At 43.3% G+C, this 19047-nt stretch overlaps 2 protein-coding genes across 14 annotated transcripts in view; both read left to right on the top strand.

Annotated features, from left to right (window-relative positions):
- The window catches only part of ARHGEF9 (Cdc42 guanine nucleotide exchange factor 9), a 386748-nt gene that overhangs the window by 205620 nt on the left and 162081 nt on the right, over nt 1–19047 (top strand). For 9 of the 13 annotated variants that reach the window (XM_025276866.2, XM_025276865.2, XM_025276863.2 and 6 more), the window contains one exon: nt 17415–17594. In XM_025276866.2, coding sequence (XP_025132651.1) covers nt 17415–17594 — 180 coding nt within the window. Of the gene's footprint in view, nt 1–2058; nt 7084–9133; nt 10813–15681; nt 16634–16672; nt 17321–17414; nt 17595–19047 lie in introns of those variants that run through there. The other 4 variants (XM_044937120.1, XM_025276868.3, XM_006054276.3 and 1 more) reach the window with 4 other exon arrangements.
- On the top strand, nt 13560–14851 carry LOC102393370 (A-kinase-interacting protein 1-like). The gene has a single exon (XM_044937121.2). It carries the CDS (start codon nt 14039–14041, stop codon nt 14777–14779), a length of 741 nt encoding a protein of 246 aa, XP_044793056.1. The 5' UTR covers nt 13560–14038; the 3' UTR covers nt 14780–14851.

Here is a 19047-nt window from a genome sequence, read left to right as displayed (position 1 = left end):
ACTCTTGCCTGGAAAATCCAATGGATGGAGGTGCCTGGTAGGCTGCAGTCCATGGGGTCTCTAAGAGTCGGGCACGACTGAGCGACTTCCCTTTCACTTTTCACTTTCATGCATTGGAGAAGGAAATGGCAACCCACTCCAGTGTTCTTGCCTGGAGAATCCTAGGGACGGGGGAGCCTGGTGGGCTGCTGTCTATGGGGTCGCACAGAGTCGGACACGACTGAAGCAACTTAGCAGCAGCAGCAGCAGCACCCTGTTACAAATTAGTATTGTCTCCATTTTGCAGATGAGAATACTGAGTCTGAGGGTACAGGGTTAGGTAATGGTGGATTCTGGTCTGGAAGCCAGGCCTTGAGACTCGTGTTCTTTCTATGGCCCCAAGCTATCACCCCATGAAGTCCCATACTTAAAGGAAGCTACTGGTGGCAACTTAATGTTAAAAATTTAGGTTTGTCTCTGACACATAGCAAGGGACAGGAGCTCTCTGGGGCACAGCCTAACCCAGAAGTGCCCTGCTTCTCCATGAGAGGCACTGACCTGTCATCCCTTCCACAACAGCTCACGTCCTACTCGTCTCCTGCATATTAGAAGCAGTGAAGCGTTAGAGAAGATGCTAAGCTGTTGTGAGAGGGAATTGTGCTGCCGATTTAATTCACTTCAGGAGGATCCATGAAGGCACTTGGTTTACCTTAGCTACTCCCACCTCCTCACAGCTTTGACTACAGAAGCCCTGTATGACTGACCTGCCTAAGGGGTTGGACCTAAAGGTATCTGAAGAAATAATATTTTAGACCCTTAATCTTTGGGGTATTTTGCCAACTCTTGAGAGTTAAGATAGTAGAGATCCAGAAACCACAGCTGAGAGTTCCCTGAGACCATTTGGGCTGACTCTTACTGGCCTTGATGTGAACATTAAAATATAGCTAGGCTGACCTTTTCTCCCTTTGTGTATTTTTCTTTGTACACCACAGACTCACAAGCTAGGCTAAATTTCCTAGAGCCTTTCTAGCTTGTGTATTTTCCCTTTCTCAGCCCAGGAGAAGGGTGGGTAAGCACACTGAGACAAGAGTGGTGAGAGGAAGGAAATGGAAGAATCTGTGGAGCTTAGGCCTTGGGTGCTAGGCTCTGGGGAAGAAGGCCTGCCACTAATAGATTGTTTTCCTATAACTCACATATTGGCTATGAAAGCCTAACTCAAACTGTTGCTGTTTTCACTTGTGCCACTGAGACCTATGGAATGACTATAATATTGACCTTTAAAGGGGATTGGATAAGCAATGTCAGGGGTTAGGAAACTAGAATAAAAAAGGAGAGAGACACCTTCTGTTCTTAAATTTTGAGCACCCAGAGAGGTGGATAGGGAAGGGTCAGTCACCAGAGCTCTGCCAGAAAGCAGCCACATAGTTTCTTCAGCTCTCTTGACTATAGAGGATTCATTTTAAAATTACTTTATTTTTGAAAAGGAAATACAGTCACATGGTCCAAAAGGTACACAGTGAAAAGTCTCACTCTAGCCCTGCCTTCCAGCCACTTGGCTTCCTCTGCAGAGGTCATCAGTGAATCCTTCCAGAGAAATGTTGTATAAAACATATATGAATATATTTTTCTCTGTTTATGATAATATACACCCTAATCTATATCTTGCTATGCTTTGGAGGTTCTCTGATCCTGTAGGAGCATGAGGATATGCTGTGGAGAGCAGAGGTTAAGAGCAGTGGTTCTAGAGTAAGACTACCTGGGTTTTGGTTCTGACCCTGTGTGACCTTCAGCAATTACTTCATCTTTCTGAGCCATGTTTTTCTCATTTTTAAAATGGGGATCAAGTAAGTTAGTATATGTAAAAACCTAGATTTGTCCCTGACACATACTAAAGTGAAAGTGAAGTCACTCAGTTATTTCCGACTCTTTGCGACCTCATGGACTGTAGCCCCCCAGGCTCCTCGGTCCATGGGACTTTCCAGGCATGAATACTGGATTGGGTTGCTATTTCCTTCTCCAGGGGATCTTTCCAACCCAGGGATCAAACCCAGGTCTCCTGCATTGTAGGCAGACGCTTTACTGTCTGAGCTACCAGGGAAGCCCTGACACATACTAAGTACTCAGTAAATGTTAACCATTTTTTATTATTAGAAAAATTCTGGACTGTGAATCAGAAGATTTGGGTTCTCTTTTTGCCCGTGCTCCTGGGATACCTGAGGGACTTCCTTTGTCCAAGCCTGTTTCCTCATTTTAAAAATGAGGTCTCATCCCTGCTCTTCTTACTCCCCAGAATTGCTGGCAGGATCTAGTGATCTCATGAATGTGTAATGAATATGAAAGGAATTTAGAAACTATAATGTGTTAAGCTCATGGTAGGTGAGCCGCTTTCTCTTTTCTTGAAACTACTTTAGGTGGCTTTACTGGGTGGAGGAAGCAGTACTCATTCTTCTGGCAGCGGAACCTAAAGGCCATCCTTGTACTAAAGTTCTATTCTGGGTAAAGGTAACCCATGGCAAAAATCTAAAATAGTCAAGTTTTGTCTTCTGACCTTTCTTATCCCACTCCATCCTACTTCTGACTTCCTTGTTTCCATGTCTTCTTCAATTCCCCTCTGTCTCTTGACAGCAGCATCTGTCAAAGACAACCTAACTTTCCATTTGAGATAAGCTGGTACAACTAGCTCAGGGAGTTATATTTTCTTAAGGTTCAATTTGCTTAAGTTCAGTACTCAGAAACCAAGTCAAGCCTGGAGCCCATTCTTTCCTTCCCACTGTTTTTTCACTAGCATTTTCATTTTAGTGTAAATTTGAATTTCAGACTCCTTAGCAAAAACATTTAGTGGTGAATGAGATACTGGAAGTAACTCTTACTTAGCCTTCATTTCCAGGGAGGGTCAGATTTGTTTGGGGCCCTGAGAGGAGGGTGAGGCAGGTGATGGTTGTAGTATTCAAGGGGTGACATCTGTAGGGCAGAGGGAGGAAGGACAATCAGAAAATGTCTAAAACTGATCTCCAAAATTAAACTTAGGAAGAAAATATTGCAAGTTCTTTATATATTAAACTGTTAATCTCATCATTTCATTTCTACTTTTTTGTGTAGATTTTTTATAAAACACATACTACATTAGTAGTAGGTAGATACTGGGATAGATGTTTATTTTTTTAACCAATTGATTATTTTTTAAACAAAATCTTGAACTTTTTACTTTGTATTGGGGTATAGCTGATTAACAATGTTTTGATAATTTCAGGGGAGCAATTTTTAACCAAAACAATTGACATCTGTCCTTTTAAACTATTGTAGGCTTGGTTTCTAATCTTGGCTCTGCTGCTGACTAACTTGACATGTTAGCCAACTTCTGTTTATTAGAACCTCAGTTTTCTTATCTGTAAAATGTTAGACTGGACTAGATGTGCTAGCTCTTGGGAGTCTCCAATCCTGGCCTTCTCTGAGTGTAATAATTCACTCTTTCAGGCTTTTGAACCTGAGACAGAGTCAAGAAGAGTGGGTTCAAGCCCTAGCATCTTGCTGTTTGCTTTGTCCCTCAGTCAGCTTTCCTGGGTCCCTTCCCTTCTCCACTCCTACCTCCTATACCTAGCCCAGACAGGCAGAGGATCTCTTACATAAGCCTAACTGACCTACTTGAAGATCTTTTGTTACAAGCACAACCACTTTTCCTGCAAACACAGATTGGGTGTTTGCATCCAATCTGCATTCTATCCTTCCTGGACCCTGAGGGTGGGTCTGATTGTGCTTTTTTCGTGTCTTCACTGTTAGCCTAGGTTTAGATGTTACATCCCTCTGTCTGTAGTCTTAAAGGACACAGTCTGAAGGGGAGACAGCTCAGCCAGTTTGAGTCCCCGGGGGCCTGATCTAGTGAATGCTCACTGACTATTTCTGCTCATCAATCATTTATCATGTCTTCTGGGAACCCAGGACAGTGCTAGACTTTGTCCGGAGAAAAATGACCCATCCCTGAACAGGAAACTACTGGCAAGGGCCAGAAACACTGCTAAATGCCTTGGCCAATGTCTTTTCTCTTGCAGGGAGTAAAAGAGAAGAGGGAAATCAATAAGCCACTGGAAACCATCTTTCACTTTCTGATGGGCTGTTTAAATGCAGATTTCCCTTTTGGGCTATAGGGACTCCTCAGGAGATAATTACATTGTCTTTAGAAATGCCTGCCAATGCTAGAGACTTTGCAAGCCGGTGTCCTTTGTGGGCATGCTCAGTAGACTTCAAGGTGGTTTAAGTTGGTTGAAATATATTTATTTTTTCTGTCTCTTCTCCAGGTATAGAATCAGGTCACAGTATACCTTACTAAATGCTGTTCCTGTTATCACTACCTTAGACCAGATGGCCACATTTAAGAATACATTAGAACTATTAGTTCCAACCTATCTCCTCCTCTGCTCCTCCCCCCCACATACAGTCCTTTTTCCCCTACAAGATTTTAACATGACATCTGTCAAATGGATAAAAAATGACTTTCCCTTCTTGCTGCCTTGCCCACCCACCCTCTGGCTGCAGTGTTGATGAGTATAGAACTATACATGTGGGAGACACAGAGGACAAATTCTTCATGTAGTTCTAGCCCCCTCCTCCTAACCCTTCTGTAAACCTAGAGGAGCCCCACCTCCATCCCTTGGAGGAATTCCAAGGCTGGCCTTCAAGTCACAGTCCAGAACAAGTTAAAGCTCCCAAGTCTTGTCTCAGTGGAACTATGTAAAGAAATTCAAGAACCCAGGTGTAGGGTGATGGGTCTAGGTCACTTCAAGGATTTGGGGCTTTTTGAATCTCCTACCTATCCCCCAGGCTTGCCCTGGCCATCTTTCAAGGTATGTAGGAAACAAGCGACCCACATGGATAGCTGGAACTTAGTAGCCACAGCAAGTCCAAGAAGGGTGAGATAATCAGGGCAGGAATATTTTGGAGATAGGTCCCAGTCTGACTCCAGAGATAGGTAGGGGTCAGAGGACCTCCAGCTTGGGATGACATGCTTCTGACTCAACTCGTGGAAAGAGCATTGCTGGGTCTTTTTTCTTTTTTTACTGATAATTTTTCTCTTAGAGTATTGGGAGCTGACTTGGGTAGATTGAGCATAGCTCTAGGAAATTGCTTCTAGATTGTAGTGTAGAGAGATGCTGCAAAAATTTTTCATTAGGGGCATCAATGTTGAAGGTCTAGGAGGGAGTGGAAGTAGGGGTGCAGGTGCAGATAGTCTCTTGAGGCAGCCTTGGAAAATCCACTTAGACAAACTACTGTAACTCCTTAGCCTGCTTGAAAACTTACACAAGAAAGAGAAGCCAAGAGCCAGAATTTCAGAGATTCTGGTTTCTTCGGAAACCATTGCAATTAGAGGAAATTCTTGTACTTCAAACTCAGGCTCTAGAAAGTTTAAAAGACACTTGGTCTCAGTGTGATATATGATTTAGAATCACTCAGGCTGCTTGTTAAAAATGCTGCGGTGATTCTGAGCAGAGAGTCTGGGAATGACAATTGAGAAACTAGTATAAAGAATCAGAGTCACCTGGATGATACCAAAAAATTCCCAAACAACTTGACAGTAACTTTTATTTCCAAGGTACTTTGAAGGTGCAAGCTGATGCTTATCAGGTTGGGAGCTACTCTGTTGAGGGGGACCTCTGCAGCCAATGGTGTCATGATTGGTGGTCTGGAAACACTTCTTTTTGATCTTTGCAATCCTTGGCCCTGTTGGCTGCATTTTCTCTAAAAGACCTATTCCTTCAACAAGACCGAACTCTTGACATCATAAGCTTTGGGGCAGCAGCTGGGTCTCACTTCAGAAACTCCTGGGCCCATTAGGTTGAGCTAATGGCTGAAGTGTCATACTAGAAGAGTCAATTGCTAAGGTGTAAACCAAACAAGCAACTTCCCTTACCTCATATATTTGGTCACTGTTATAGCTGAGATCACTTCGTAACCTCTTTTAGAAGAGGTCTAGAAAGAGGTGTTATCCTTTGTTATTAGTCTGTACTAATTGAGAAAATGTCCTGGATGGCTTCATATCTTAAGATGCTTATATGGATTTACCAAGCTTTTAGGAGCTGACAGGTGTGAATTGGCTTTTGACATATTGGCCTCTGGATCAGGTGGTCTGTCTTGTTCTTGCTGAGCTGACCTGCATCTAGCCTCTTCTTTCAAATCAAGCCAGCTGGGCTGGGGTTCATATCTGCCAGGTGTGGCTAAAGCCAACCTTCATTTTGTTCAAGTGAAAAATTATGTTAACAGTGGGATATTGAAGGAAGCCAATGCCTAATGACTCACAAATCACATGCCCAAACTAGGAAAAAGATAATCACGTCATGAAAAGTGGCAATATTTGCATATTTCCTTTCAATACATTTAAAGCCACCATCACTTGAATGCATTAATTATTCTTCTCAGAAATTAAATTATCTGGTTATGGGTGATTGCAGCATCCAGATTAAAGCTGAAACTAGCTAGGTGTGAAGTATTAAGTCATATGGAAAACAAATAGCAGTCCTTATGATTTTAAAAAAAAATTAGTTTTTTTTTTTCTTACCTGACATTTCTTCTTTCTCTGATGACCATTGAGCATCTGCAAAGATCTTCAGCAAAAGCCAGCCCACCCCAGAAGCCACCTGGCCATAAATCCTATCAGCAATGGATTGGCCTATAGGGCATCTGGTACATATTATGCAAACAATTTCTTTGACCCCATAGAATATTCTGCAACCTGACAGAGATGCTGACTCTTTTACTGTGATCTTCCTCAGAGCTTACCTGGTTTTAGGGCTCTGGGCACAGAACTTTAGAAGCTAAAAACAGTGTTCATTATAGATTAAGCAGATGTTTTAGATTTACTGTTCACAAGTATACAATCTGTTTGGAGAATAACACCCTGGTTAACAACTTGAATAACTCTACGTTATTTAATATCTTCTTCTTATCCTAGGTAGAAATTAGTGAAAGAGGCAAGGGAGAGAAGATACAGGGTGGAGTAGTCAGGGACAAGATTAAGGAGCAGGTGGGCCAAGATCATATGGCAAGGAAGAGGAAGCATATCTTGTATCCCTACACTTAACCATGGACAAGGGAATGGCTGAATCAGGCACAGAGGTAGGAGTCATCTACCTGAAAGAGACTCTGTGTTACCAGAGTGGAAGGTCCCTGTTGGTTCAAGACAAGAATTGGATCCATAGATGGGACTAGATTAAGGAGAGCTTTGAGAGATTGACAGTAGGGAGTTTTTGAGGCTTCCTGAGCATGAATAGTGGCACCAACAAAGAAGTTTTAAGAAATGCATTATTAAGGAGGAGAGAGACCTGTGAGCCATAGGAAGGTCAGTTAGGAAGCAACTTGAGGTGATAAAGCCCAGCCCTAAGTTGAGGCATTGAAAAAGAATATAAAGGGTCATATCTATATGTAGAAGAAAAAATCAGCAGGCCCAGAAAGTTTATCAGAAATGAGAAAAATAAGGATGGAGGGGAATGGGGCCTTAATGTTATGAGTTTTACGTATGTTTTATTGGAGGCAGTAGCAGGCCCCCAGGGAAATGTGAAACAGGTATTGGAAATATGGGACTGGAGGTAGTAAGAGCTGATGTCACGAGAAAGATGATTTATCTGAGGAGCTATGTGGCTAGAACAAAGAGCAAAGGTCCTTACTGACTTTTATTTATTTTTGGCTCTGCTGGGTCTTTGTTGCTGCGCATGGGCCTTTAGTTGTGGCAAGCTAGAGCTACTCTCTCACTGCAGACTTCTCACTGCAGTGGCTTTTCTTGTTGCAGAGCATGAGCTCTAGGCACATAGGCTTCAGTAGCTGTGGCATGTGGGCTCAGTAGTTGTGCTTCATGGGCTCTAGAGCACAGGCTCAGTATTGTGTGTTGTGTTAGTTGTCCCACAGCATGTGGGATCTTCCCAGATCAGGGATCAAACCCATGCTGCTGCATTGGCATGCAAATTCTTTACCACTGAGCCACCAGGGAAGCTTTCCCTGCCACGGACATTTTTTAAAATTTATTTTTGGCTGCACTGGGTCTTCATTGTGGTGCGTGAGCTTTCTCTAGGTGTGGTGCAAGGGCTTCTCTATTTGTGGTGTGTGGGCTTCTCTTGTTGCCATGGGGCTTAGTTGCCCCATGGCATATTCCCCACCAAGGACTGAACCCAAGTTCCCTGCATTGGAAGGCAGAGTCTTAACCACTGGACCACTAAGAAAGTCCGCCCCCGCCCCACTGCCCCATGGCCCCACACTGACTTTTGAATAGAGCAGTCAAGGGCTAAAGTAGAAAACCCATTCCTCAGTTTTCCCAGTCAGTCTGACTGGCCTGTCCTTTAATGTGTCACTAACAATGCCTGAGTGAGTTATATTCAGGAAGGGACTAGCCAGTGCCAAGTTCTCATTTTCTTGAGTAGAGAGCAATAAAAAAATCCTATCAAGTGCAAAACTTCCCTTCTACCTCAGTCAGTAAAGAATCTGCCTGCAGTGCAGGAGACCCGGGTTCGATCCCTGGGTTTGGAGGATCCCCTGGAGAAGGAAATGGCAACCCACTCTAGTATCCTTGCCTAGAAAATCTCATGGACAAAGGAGCCTGGTGGGCTGCAGTCCATTGGGTCGTAAAGAGTCGGGCATGACTGAGCAACTAACACTTACTTACTTACTATCAAGTGCAAAGATCAGTGAGAAGAAATAATCTACAATAATGAAATTCCTGACCTTTGCAAAGCTCAAGTGTTAACCTTAGTAGAAAGCCAGAACTGGAAAGGGCTGTTTGATTCAAGTCTGTAACTTGACAGATAAAAAAACTGAGACAGGTAAAGGGACCCATCCAAGATGATTCAGTGACTTACTGGTAGAGCTTCTTCTAATAGCCAGTCTTTTGATACCTCCCCACTATTGTTGAAACAGTCTGAGTTACACCTTTGTAACCCAGAAATGGGTAAGAGTCTTGTCCTTGAACAATTTGGGCAAGATAACAGTCTGTTTACAAGACCATATGCAAAAGATCTCTGGTTTATTCAGGAGAGAATAAAATCCCAGCCTATTTTAGATGTGTGTAAAGGAAACAAGGGCTTCCCTAGTGGTTCAGATAATAAAGAATCTGCCAGCAATGTAGGAGACCCAGGTTCAATCCCTGGGTCAGGAAGATCCACTGGAGAAGGGAATGGCTACCCACTCCAGTGTTCTTGCTTAGAGAATCCCATGGATAGAGGAGCCTGGAGGGTTACAGTCCATAGGGTCATGAAGAGTTGGACATGACTGAGCAACTAACATCAACCAGCCAAATGGAACAAAGAAAAGGATTTTCTTTTGTCCATGCCTAGCTGTTGAGGGCACTCCAGCACTCTTGCTTGGAGAATCCCAGGGATGGGGGAGCCTGGTGGGCTGCCGTCTATGGGGTTGCACAGAGTTGTACACGACTGAAGCGACTTAGCAGGAGCAGCAGCAGCTGTTGAGGGAGGGGAGCTTTTGAGAGAATGGGGGCAAGTATCAACTGAAAAAAAAAAACCTTAAAGAAAGGCAAAATCCTTCAGGCCGCTTCTTATCCCCTTGTGAAGCTTCTCAGAAGGAAAGCCAGGCTCAGCTACTTTTCATGGCAATAGGACATATACTATTCTGAACAACAGTTTTTTAATCCTTCCCTCTGCTGCTCCTTGCCATTAAAACTCTAGTATTTCTGGCAGCCACCCAGGCTAATTAAATAACTATTTTGGGGGTGGTACTGTTCAGCTAGAGGTCAAGAATGTGAAGAGGAAGACAAGAGGTGCAAGAAAGAAGGAAGACAAAAAAACTGGGTGAGGGTTTTATTTCTGTGTTTGCAAGGCCTGGCATTGAGAATGCTCCCTACGTGACCCAAAATATTCATTCATTCTCAGACATACCAACCAATGAGCAGTACATTGTAACCAAGCAAGGAGTGGGGTGCCATGGGGATCCTTAGGAGAATGAGGCATCAGGAAAGGCAGGGGTAAAGTCTAGACTAGAAAGACCCTCTAGGTCTGTGGTTCACCAAGTGTGGTCCCTGAACCAGCAGGCATCCCCTGGGAACTTGTTTGAAATGCAAGTTTTCAAGCCTCACTTCAGAGTACTGAATAAGAGACTCATGGGACCTAGCAATCTGTATTTTAACAAGCCTTCCAGGGGATTGAGGACTACTGATTTAGATCATTCACAGGGTGGACTGGTCTCCCTGGAGAGAGAAACCAGCTGGGAGCCCTCTCACCTTGCCTTCTTGATAGGTAGTGTTGGGGATTCATAAAAGCAAAGCTATACAATAAGGTCAGCTAGACATTCATATCTGCTTGACCATCTACTAACTGGGTGACTGTGGGCTATTTGGTAACCTCACAGGTTATATTCAGTAAAAATGAGTATATTAACACTTACCTTGGAGAGCTATAGAGACTAAGATTACAAAAGAAATCCCCTTACCCAATGCCTGGCACATGTTTTCAACAAGTGCTTCTCTTTCTGTTTTTCTTTCTTCCTCCCTCTTCCTTGCCTTCTTTCCTTCCTCCTAAAAGGGCCCACTGACCACTCCAAGTTAGCTATAGGCACATGCCTCATTGTTGATCAGAAACCAGCCTGAGAGATCAAACTCCCAATGCCTACAATGAATAGTGATCATATTTTCAGGTAAAAAGTCAGGACACATGGGTCAGATAACAGATTATTTGTAGGACAATGGAATAGAATATTTGAAATTAGAATTGCTGGGAAATCTAGATTAAAAAGGAATTGGATATTATTCCTTTAAGAATTATGACTCTTCTCCCTCTTCATCTTTTTATTCATGTCCAAAAGTGTCTTTGGTTTGGGAATGCAGAACACCATGTGCCCCACTCAATGGTAAGTCTGAGCAAGAACCAACCTATATTTGGTCCTGTACTTGAAATGCCCTGAGGATTGGGAAGTATTTTATTAGAAGTCACATCAACAGTGTCCCAAGGCAAGGTGCAATTTGGGCACCTTGCTGGAGTAACCCAGTACCATCTCCTGGCTTTTGGGGATGACGGGATCGCAAGATGAAGAAGTTGTGACCATTGGGAAATTAGGGATTTTTGGTGGGGGTCATAAAACAGTTTTAAACAAGAAATGAAGAATTTAAGCCTTGATACAGCCACTCCCAAATAGACTTTTTTTGATTTTTTTTTCTCTCATAGGTAGTTCTGTTTTATTTAATAGTTTGATCAGTTCCTGCTGCTGAAAACACTTGTCCTTGGTTTTTGTGAGATTGCACCCCTGGGTATCCTAACTATGTGCTGACAACTCCATTTTCATTTGTTTCTCTGGCTCCTCTTCTCTTCTTCACCTCCCATTATTGCTGTTTTCCTAGATTTCTGGTCTTCTTTCTTAGCACTTTCTTCCAGGGCAAACTTCTTGGTTTCTATAATTTCTTCTGGATCATTGGCTCTCAAACCTATATAACTATCTCCCTTGCTCTCTCTTGAACTTCAAATCTACTTGCATGTCCTGCTGGCCACCAGCATTCAGCACATTAGAGAAAACATTATCTTTTATGCCACTCCCAAACCAACATTTCCTCATTACTTATCCTTATGCTTTAATGATCATACTTAGGATTGAACTCCCTCTACCAAATCAACTTTGATCTCCTTTTCCTCAAATGAAATTTAAAGCCTTCAAACAAGACTCCAATCAACCTTTCTAGCTGTCTCTCCATCCTAATCTTCCCAGCCCTTTCCAAACTTCACTACATGTTTACCATCAAATTTCCCATACTCTTTACCTTTGAGACTTTAGTCTGCCTCACATGCCTTTTCTGTTTCCTTCTCTATCCATTACAATAGTACCTATTCTTTAAGGCCTACTTCAGTGCACCGCAAAACTGTTTTAGAGCCCACACATGATCCTTCCTTCCTCTGAAGTCTTGCACTAGGCCAGAGTATACCAGACACAGTACTAGACATTATACATCTAGCACTCAGTTCACTTTCTCTAAAATTCTGCCTGTGAGGCAGGTATTAACAACCCCATTTTGCATATGAAGAAACTAAACTGAAGGTTGTATAGCTTGAAAGTTTTGTCTATGGCTTTTGTGATAGTGTACTCTTGGTATCCTTAATTACATGCTGACAGTTCCATTTGGGATTACTTATGTGGCTTTTCTTGTATTCCTCACCTCCCATTGTCACTTCTACTTTCTAAAGTAGCAGAGCCCAGAACTGAAGCTAGGTTTGCTTGCCTTTAACCACTTTGGTATACTGCTTGAAGGGCATTCACTGTTGGTACAGTGTTGAGTGAAAAATGGATGAGCAGAGAAAAGTCGTATTTATGAAAAATTGTAGCAAGTTAAAAGTCAATTCTATGTACAAAAGGGAGATTTGGAACTAATTTCCAGCCCAAATTTAGCTTACTTTTAAATCATCTCAGAGGATAAGAGAAGAATATCCCCTTATTCCTGCTTGCATTTGTGACTAGAGAACACAGGAGCCCTATATAACTACATCCCCTTCTAAAGTGCCGTCTTCTCATTGTCTGCACACACATTTGTCAATTCTTGGTTCAGTGTCTTACAGCTCATGAATCATGTGGGAGTGTAGAATTATCTTCACTTACCAGATGAAGAAAGTGAGACTCAGAGGCAGTATAGTTTATAAGAGCAAAGATGCTATAAAAATCAGACTGTGCCTGCATTTGAATTATGGCTTCAGTACTTATTGGCTGTATGGATTTGAGCAAATTTTTTAATTTCTCTGAGCTTCAGTTTCCTCATCTGTAGGATAGGAATAATAATAGGGCTGCTGTGAGGATTAAATGAGTTGATGTGTATAAAGTGCTTATAATAGTGTCTGATATATAGTTAGTGCTCTGTATTAGCTAATATTATCATCTTTGCCATTCCTTCTTTAGCAAGGTCTTAAATCCAGGTATCCTTTTTCCACCTTCTCTATCAATTGTGTTATGATGGGAAAACAGGAAAGAGGTTGGCCATCTATTGAGCTTAGGCAAGTCACTACTGCTATATTATACCTAATCTATAAAATGAATTATTAAGGGTGATGATCTTTGAAGTGCTATCCAGCTTTGTCATTGACTCCAAGTAGGCCCTGACAACAGGCTTTCCAGTTGGTTTATGGCCACAGGGTCCTATCTAGGGATTGGTTTTGTCCAGGGTATAGCTGGAGTTTATGACCTGAGGGCCCAGGCATGTCAACTAGACTAAATGGGGACAAGAATGAGCCAACTGCTCCTGGGGAAAGCCAAGAATGGACTCCCTAAAAAGAAGACTGCACTGTGAAAAACATACAGGTAGCAGAATCAAGTAGACCTGGGCCTGCTGTTGCTGCTAAGTCACTTCTGTTGTGTCGGACTCTTTGTGGCCCCATAGACAGCAGCCCACCAGGCTCCCCCGTCCCTGGGATTCTCCAGGCAAGAATACTGGAGTGGGTTGCCATTTCCTTCTCCAATGCAATGCATGAAAGTGAAAAGTGAAAGTGAAGTCGCTCTGTCTTGTCCGACTTTTAGCGACCTCATGGATTGCAGCCTACCAGGCTCCTCCATCCATGGGATTTTCCAGGCAAGAGTACTGGAGTGGGGTGCCATTGCCTTCTCCGAGACCTGGGCCTAGGGGAATTCAAACAACATCACAGTTAGATTTGTGAGCAGAGTGTTGGCAATTGATGCCAAGATACTCTTTTGACCCTTGATAAACAGTCAGTGATAAAACTTTAAACCCTCATGGTGCTCTGAGTTGGGCTGTAGGTACTTGTTAAGCTCTAGTAACACCCTGTTGGTACCCATTTTTGGCAGGAGAGGGGAGACTTCTCTGTAAATACTTATTTTATTGAGGCCAGTGACCAGCAATTCTTTTCCTGCACTGCGGCCAGAATAAGAAGAAATTGACTTTTAGTGTAATTGTAAAAAAGCAAGTGTAAATGAAGCTCCATTTAGAAGGGGTACCAGTGAATGAAAGTGGCTGTCCAAATCTCCTTCTTTGGGGTTCTTAAAGAATAGGAACAATCTGGTTTATGGTGTGAATGCAGTTCTATGAGTTAATTATAGCTAATTAGTAGATATCAATAACCTCAGATATGCAGATGACACCACCCTTATGGCAGAAAGTGTAGAGGAACTAAAAAGCCTCTTGATGAAAGTGAAAGAGGAGAGTGAAAAAGTTGGCTTAAAGCTCAACATTCAGGCCTTGAGAGGCCGACTGGGTGAGGGAGACATGGAGAACTGTTTGGTGGCCGCGGCGCTGAACGGGGTGGACCGACGTTCCCTGCAGCGTTCGGCTAGGCTGGGTCAGGAAGTGCTGGAGCGGGCCAAGAGGAGGGCCGTGGACTGGCCTTCGGTGGAGCTTCCCAAAGGCAGCGTGGGGATCGTTTCCCGGGTGCGGCACTGTGGAGAAAGAGGGCCGGCAGCCAGCCCCCAGCGCCTTCTCCCAGGAAAGAGAGAAGACAGACACCCGACCCTCAGTGCTTCCTTCAGAACAATGGCTGAATACATGAACTATACTTCAAGTCAGTGTGGGAAATATTACTCATCTGCACCAGAGGAAGGAGGGACAACACACGTCTACCGCTATCACAGAGGGACATCGGAGCTGCACCTGTGCTCTGATGCGGGGAGTGGTCAGAGAAAAGACGCAGGCCTTAGTGTTGGAGGCATGCATCGGGCATCAGAGTGTGTGCTGAAGGCACCCCAGTCTGCTGAGAGCGTCTCTAAGGACCTCTACATAGAAGTCTATCCAGGGACCTATTCCGTCACTGTGGGTGCAGATGACTTGACCAAAAAGACTCACGTCGTAGCAGTTGATTCCGGACAAAGTGTGGACTTGGTCTTCCCCATATGATGTGGACCGTCACAGGCATCACATCACCTTTTTCTGAGTATCAAGAAGAATAAAGCCACTGTATATTCTTAATATGTACACATTAATCCTGCCTTTAGTGCTGACTGTGAGGGTCAGCCTTCCTAGGAACTGGACTGTGTCTCTTTCAGTGCCTATTTTAACTTGAAAGTCCCTTCACCCTCTTCTGCCTGAAAGTAATAATGTAATGATACTGTCTCAATAGTTTTTACAGCTTGCTTTCCAAGCAAAGGTTAATTATGACAATAAAGGGAGAGATTTGAAAAAAAAAAAAAAAAAAAAGCTCAACATTCAGAAAACTAAGATCATGGCATCTGGTCCCATCACTTCATGGCAAATAGACAGGGAAACAATGGAAACAGTGTCAGACTTTATTTTTCTGGGTTCCAAAATCACTGCAAATGGTGATTGCAGCCATGAAATTAAGACACTTATTCCTTGGAAGGAAAGTTATGACCAACCTAGATAGCATATTGAAAAGCAGAGACATTACTTTGCCAACAAAGGTCTGTCTAGTCAAGGCTATGGTTTTTGCAGTAGTCATGTATGGATGTGAGAGTTGGACTGTGAAGAAGGCTGAGTGCTGAAGAATTGATGCTTTTGAACTGTGGTGTTGGAGAAGACTCTTGAGAGTCCCTTGGACTGCAAGGAGATCGGTCCTGGGTGTTCTCTGGAAGGAATGATGCTAAAGTTGAAACTCCAATACTTTGGCCACCTCATGTGAGGAGTTGACTCATTGGAAAAGACTCTGATGCTGGGAGAGATTGGGAGCAGGAGGAGAAGGGGATGACAGAGGATGAGATGGCTGGATGGCATCACCAACTCGATGGATGTGAGTTTGAGTGAACTCCGGGAGTTAGTGATGGACAGGAAGGCCTGGTGTGCTGCAGTTCATGGGGTTGCAAAGAGTCAGACACGACTGAGCGACTGAACTGGACTGAACTGAATTAGTAGACATTAGTAGTATGGCATGATAGATATGAGTGCATATGCAGTCAAAAGACTGAGCTCTATTACATGTGTGATTGGCCAAAGGACCAGTTCACCACTCTGAGACTCAGTTTCCTCATCTTTAAAATAAAGCTCATTCATAAGGATCAAGTGATACTGAGGTACTCGAAAGGTGGTATTATAAAAGGTCCTTTTTGAAATCTCTCTTGCATCCAAGCTGAGGAGCTCCCTCTATGCCTTCTATCAAAAGAACAATGGCTATAACCCAATAAAGGATTCCTTATGCAGGAGCTAACCAACAGAATGTCGTAACTAAGTCAAAAGATCAGTGTGTGTGTTTTTTCCTATGTGTGTCATGTGTTATGCATTAATATCATGACCATAGGGTTATTCTCTGGCTGGTGTGTTGGAAGGCAGACCTGTATGAGAGGATGCATAATCCATATTCTGTCTCTGTTGTCTGAATTATTTTGACTTTGGTTTTGCAGAGCCAATAATTACTTTGGTGTCCTTCATCAGAGTAGACTGATGGAAAAGATGACTTCTAGAGGACATGTTCAGCAATTCAGTTCTGGGAAGGGAATGTTTAAGTCCTTTGCCTGATGAGCCGTATGTTTTCATTCTGGAAATTGTTCCTCCAAATGCCAAGAAGATTGATGACCCATACAGGCTGGAACTAGTTATGGAGGAAAGGAGAACAAATAATACAGTGGTCAAGATGGTAGCCAGAGAGAAACAGCCTATTCCCCCATACCCATCCTCATTACTGTGCCTAGACAAATGTCATGAACATGTGTGTGTGTGTGTTTATGTGGAAGTGGCATAGATGTCTGCCTGCTACTATGTGGAGCCAAGTCCTGCTGGCCATAAAGTCTAAGGACCAAGGTACATAGCCCCTACCTTGCTGGGTGATCTGAGCTTACCCTTTAATCTCCTTGTGGCTCAGTTTTGACATCTAGCAAATGCAGAAGTCAACCTACATTCCCTATGTATCTCACAGGGTCATTGTATAAATCACTGAGTGAATCTGTGATAAGGTCAAGTTTCCTGGGAGCAAGGCATCACAGAATGCCAGATTCTTTCATACCTATGAACACATGAATTCTCTGGATAGCATCATGTGTGGGTGAGAACAGGAGGCTGCAGGACTGGGGTCCATTATATGTGAGGAATGCCATGGTCTGTAACTCATGAGGTTGAGGTACAGTAGAGTTAAATAATGTATCACCAACTCTCAATTGGACAGTTGAAAGGAAGAAGAGGAAATGGGGAGAACAGAGAGTTTAGAGCAAATATGTTCGAGCCTCATTTTAACCATTGGTTTCAGACTCTCCACTCGTTCCAGATCCAGAGCTGCCTTGAAGCATCAAGGACAGATGGACTGGAGCTTTTTCTTTTCTAGGGGAGGAGCTCTTGAGTAGGGATAAAAGTTTGAGGCCTGCATAGTCCATATACACATTCTGGGTCATTCTACCCACTGGCTAATGGAGAGTTGATAGTATTGTCTTGTGGTCCAGTAGAGCTTGCTCTCCCAGTGTCATCTCCATCAACCCCACCCTTCACTGCTAATATGTGAGTTTTTCCATAAGTAGTAGAGCTTCGGGGAGCGGGGGAAGTAAGGTAGCTAGATGTGTGGACTGAACACATTCTTATTTTGTCTCCTAAGCTGATCACTGGAGATTCCATCGTTAGTGCTGAGGCAGTATGGGATCACGTCACCATGGCCAACCGGGAGTTGGCATTTAAGGCTGGCGACGTCATCAAAGTCTTGGATGCTTCCAACAAGGATTGGTGGTGGGGCCAGATCGACGATGAGGAGGGATGGTTTCCTGCCAGCTTTGTGAGGGTGAGTGTCAGCTTTCACTCTCCTCTCCTTTCTCCTTGGCTATTTGCCCCTGGCTTCCCCCTCACCAGTCCCTTTTCTCCTTCTCATTCCCCTTCTTGTGGCTCCTCACATTTTTCCTCCATGTTTTTGGTCTCCTACCCGGGACTTGGGCTTTCTTTAATCTTTGCCCTTCTAATGTTGAGGTTTTTTTTCTTGTTTTTATAACAATCCCCATCTCCTGCCTCCCACCTTCTACCCATTGTGACTTTGCACAAATTACTTCCCTTTTGGCCTTGATGGTTTTGAAGACCTTTTCAACTCTATATTGCTGTGAAATTTTACCTTTCTTACCTCTCTTTTTTGCTTTCTTTCTTTTACTTGCCTCTTCTTTTTTTATCCTTTCTTTATATAGCTCTCTTCCCACCCTCTTTCTGCCCTCCCCACTCCTCTCTGCTTCCTTTGCCTCTTTTCTCTCATTTAGGGAAGTGTGAACACCCCTACGTGTTGTCTCATGATTGTCTACAGCTGTTAATGTAAGAATCTGGGCTCCCTACCCTCTCAAGGGCTAGAGTTACTGACTGCAAATATTGCTTTTTGCAAGGTGGTTGGGAACTAAGATGTGCCAAGGGTGGGAAGCAGGCAGCTTGATAAGGCTGCCAAGGCCTTGGCCCTTTTGACATTATGCCACAAAGAACCTGGCCCTTAAAAGAAGGGGTTCTTGAGAAGGGGACCTTAGCAGTTTCTTCTTCCTCTGTGTTATCCATTAGCAGGATGCTAATGGGGGAAGAACACTGACCTGGTGTTCCAGCTTGTGGCCTTCCTTGGTGTTATGAGCTAGAATTAGCTGTTTGGCAGTCATGAGCTCTGATTTTCCCCACATGCAAAATGGTGTTGACAATTATTTCATGCTAGGGTTTATCACAGTGAATAAAATAATATATATTAAAACAGATTCGTGGCAATACAAGTACCAAAGCCACATCAGGGTGTCTTATAGTTATCCTTACTATCACCTTTTGTTAGTTTCTTTTGTAAGATGAGGGTGAAGTCCTGACCTCAAACAAAAGATCAGAGTGGCTTGGGTCCTTGGAGAATGAAGGGCCTCAGGATATGAAGGATAGAATTGTGACATGAGGAAAGGAACAGGGCATTTGGAATCAGATAATCTAAGATGAAGATGTAGTCTCATTTTTACTACCTCCTGCCTCTATGGCTTTTGGCAAGACTTTTCTTTTTCCTGAGCCTTATTTCCTCATCTGAAAAATAGGAATAGCAGAAATTTTATGATGATTAAATGAGATTACTGTGTGAGTAAAGTGTCTGGCACATAGTGGGTACTTAGCACATGGTAACTTGCTTTATCATCCTCACCACCACCCCCTTATTATTAATAGCTCTAAGAAGGTCTGTGTATCAAGGCTGACCATAGTGATTGAAAGAAGCCTCCTTCCTAGGGGAGTTGCAAATGTAGGAA

The sequence above is a fragment of the Bubalus bubalis genome, chromosome X, assembly GCF_019923935.1.
Source record: "Bubalus bubalis isolate 160015118507 breed Murrah chromosome X, NDDB_SH_1, whole genome shotgun sequence".
NCBI classification, from domain to species: Eukaryota; Metazoa; Chordata; class Mammalia; order Artiodactyla; family Bovidae; genus Bubalus; species Bubalus bubalis.
This window is presented reverse-complemented; position numbering and strand designations above follow the sequence as displayed.

What these genes read in the sequence shown, in the direction of transcription:
- LOC102393370 (XM_044937121.2), top strand. Translation starts at nt 14,039, where the DNA reads ATGGCAGAAAGTGTAGAGGAACTAAAAAGCCTCTTGATGAAAGTGAAA.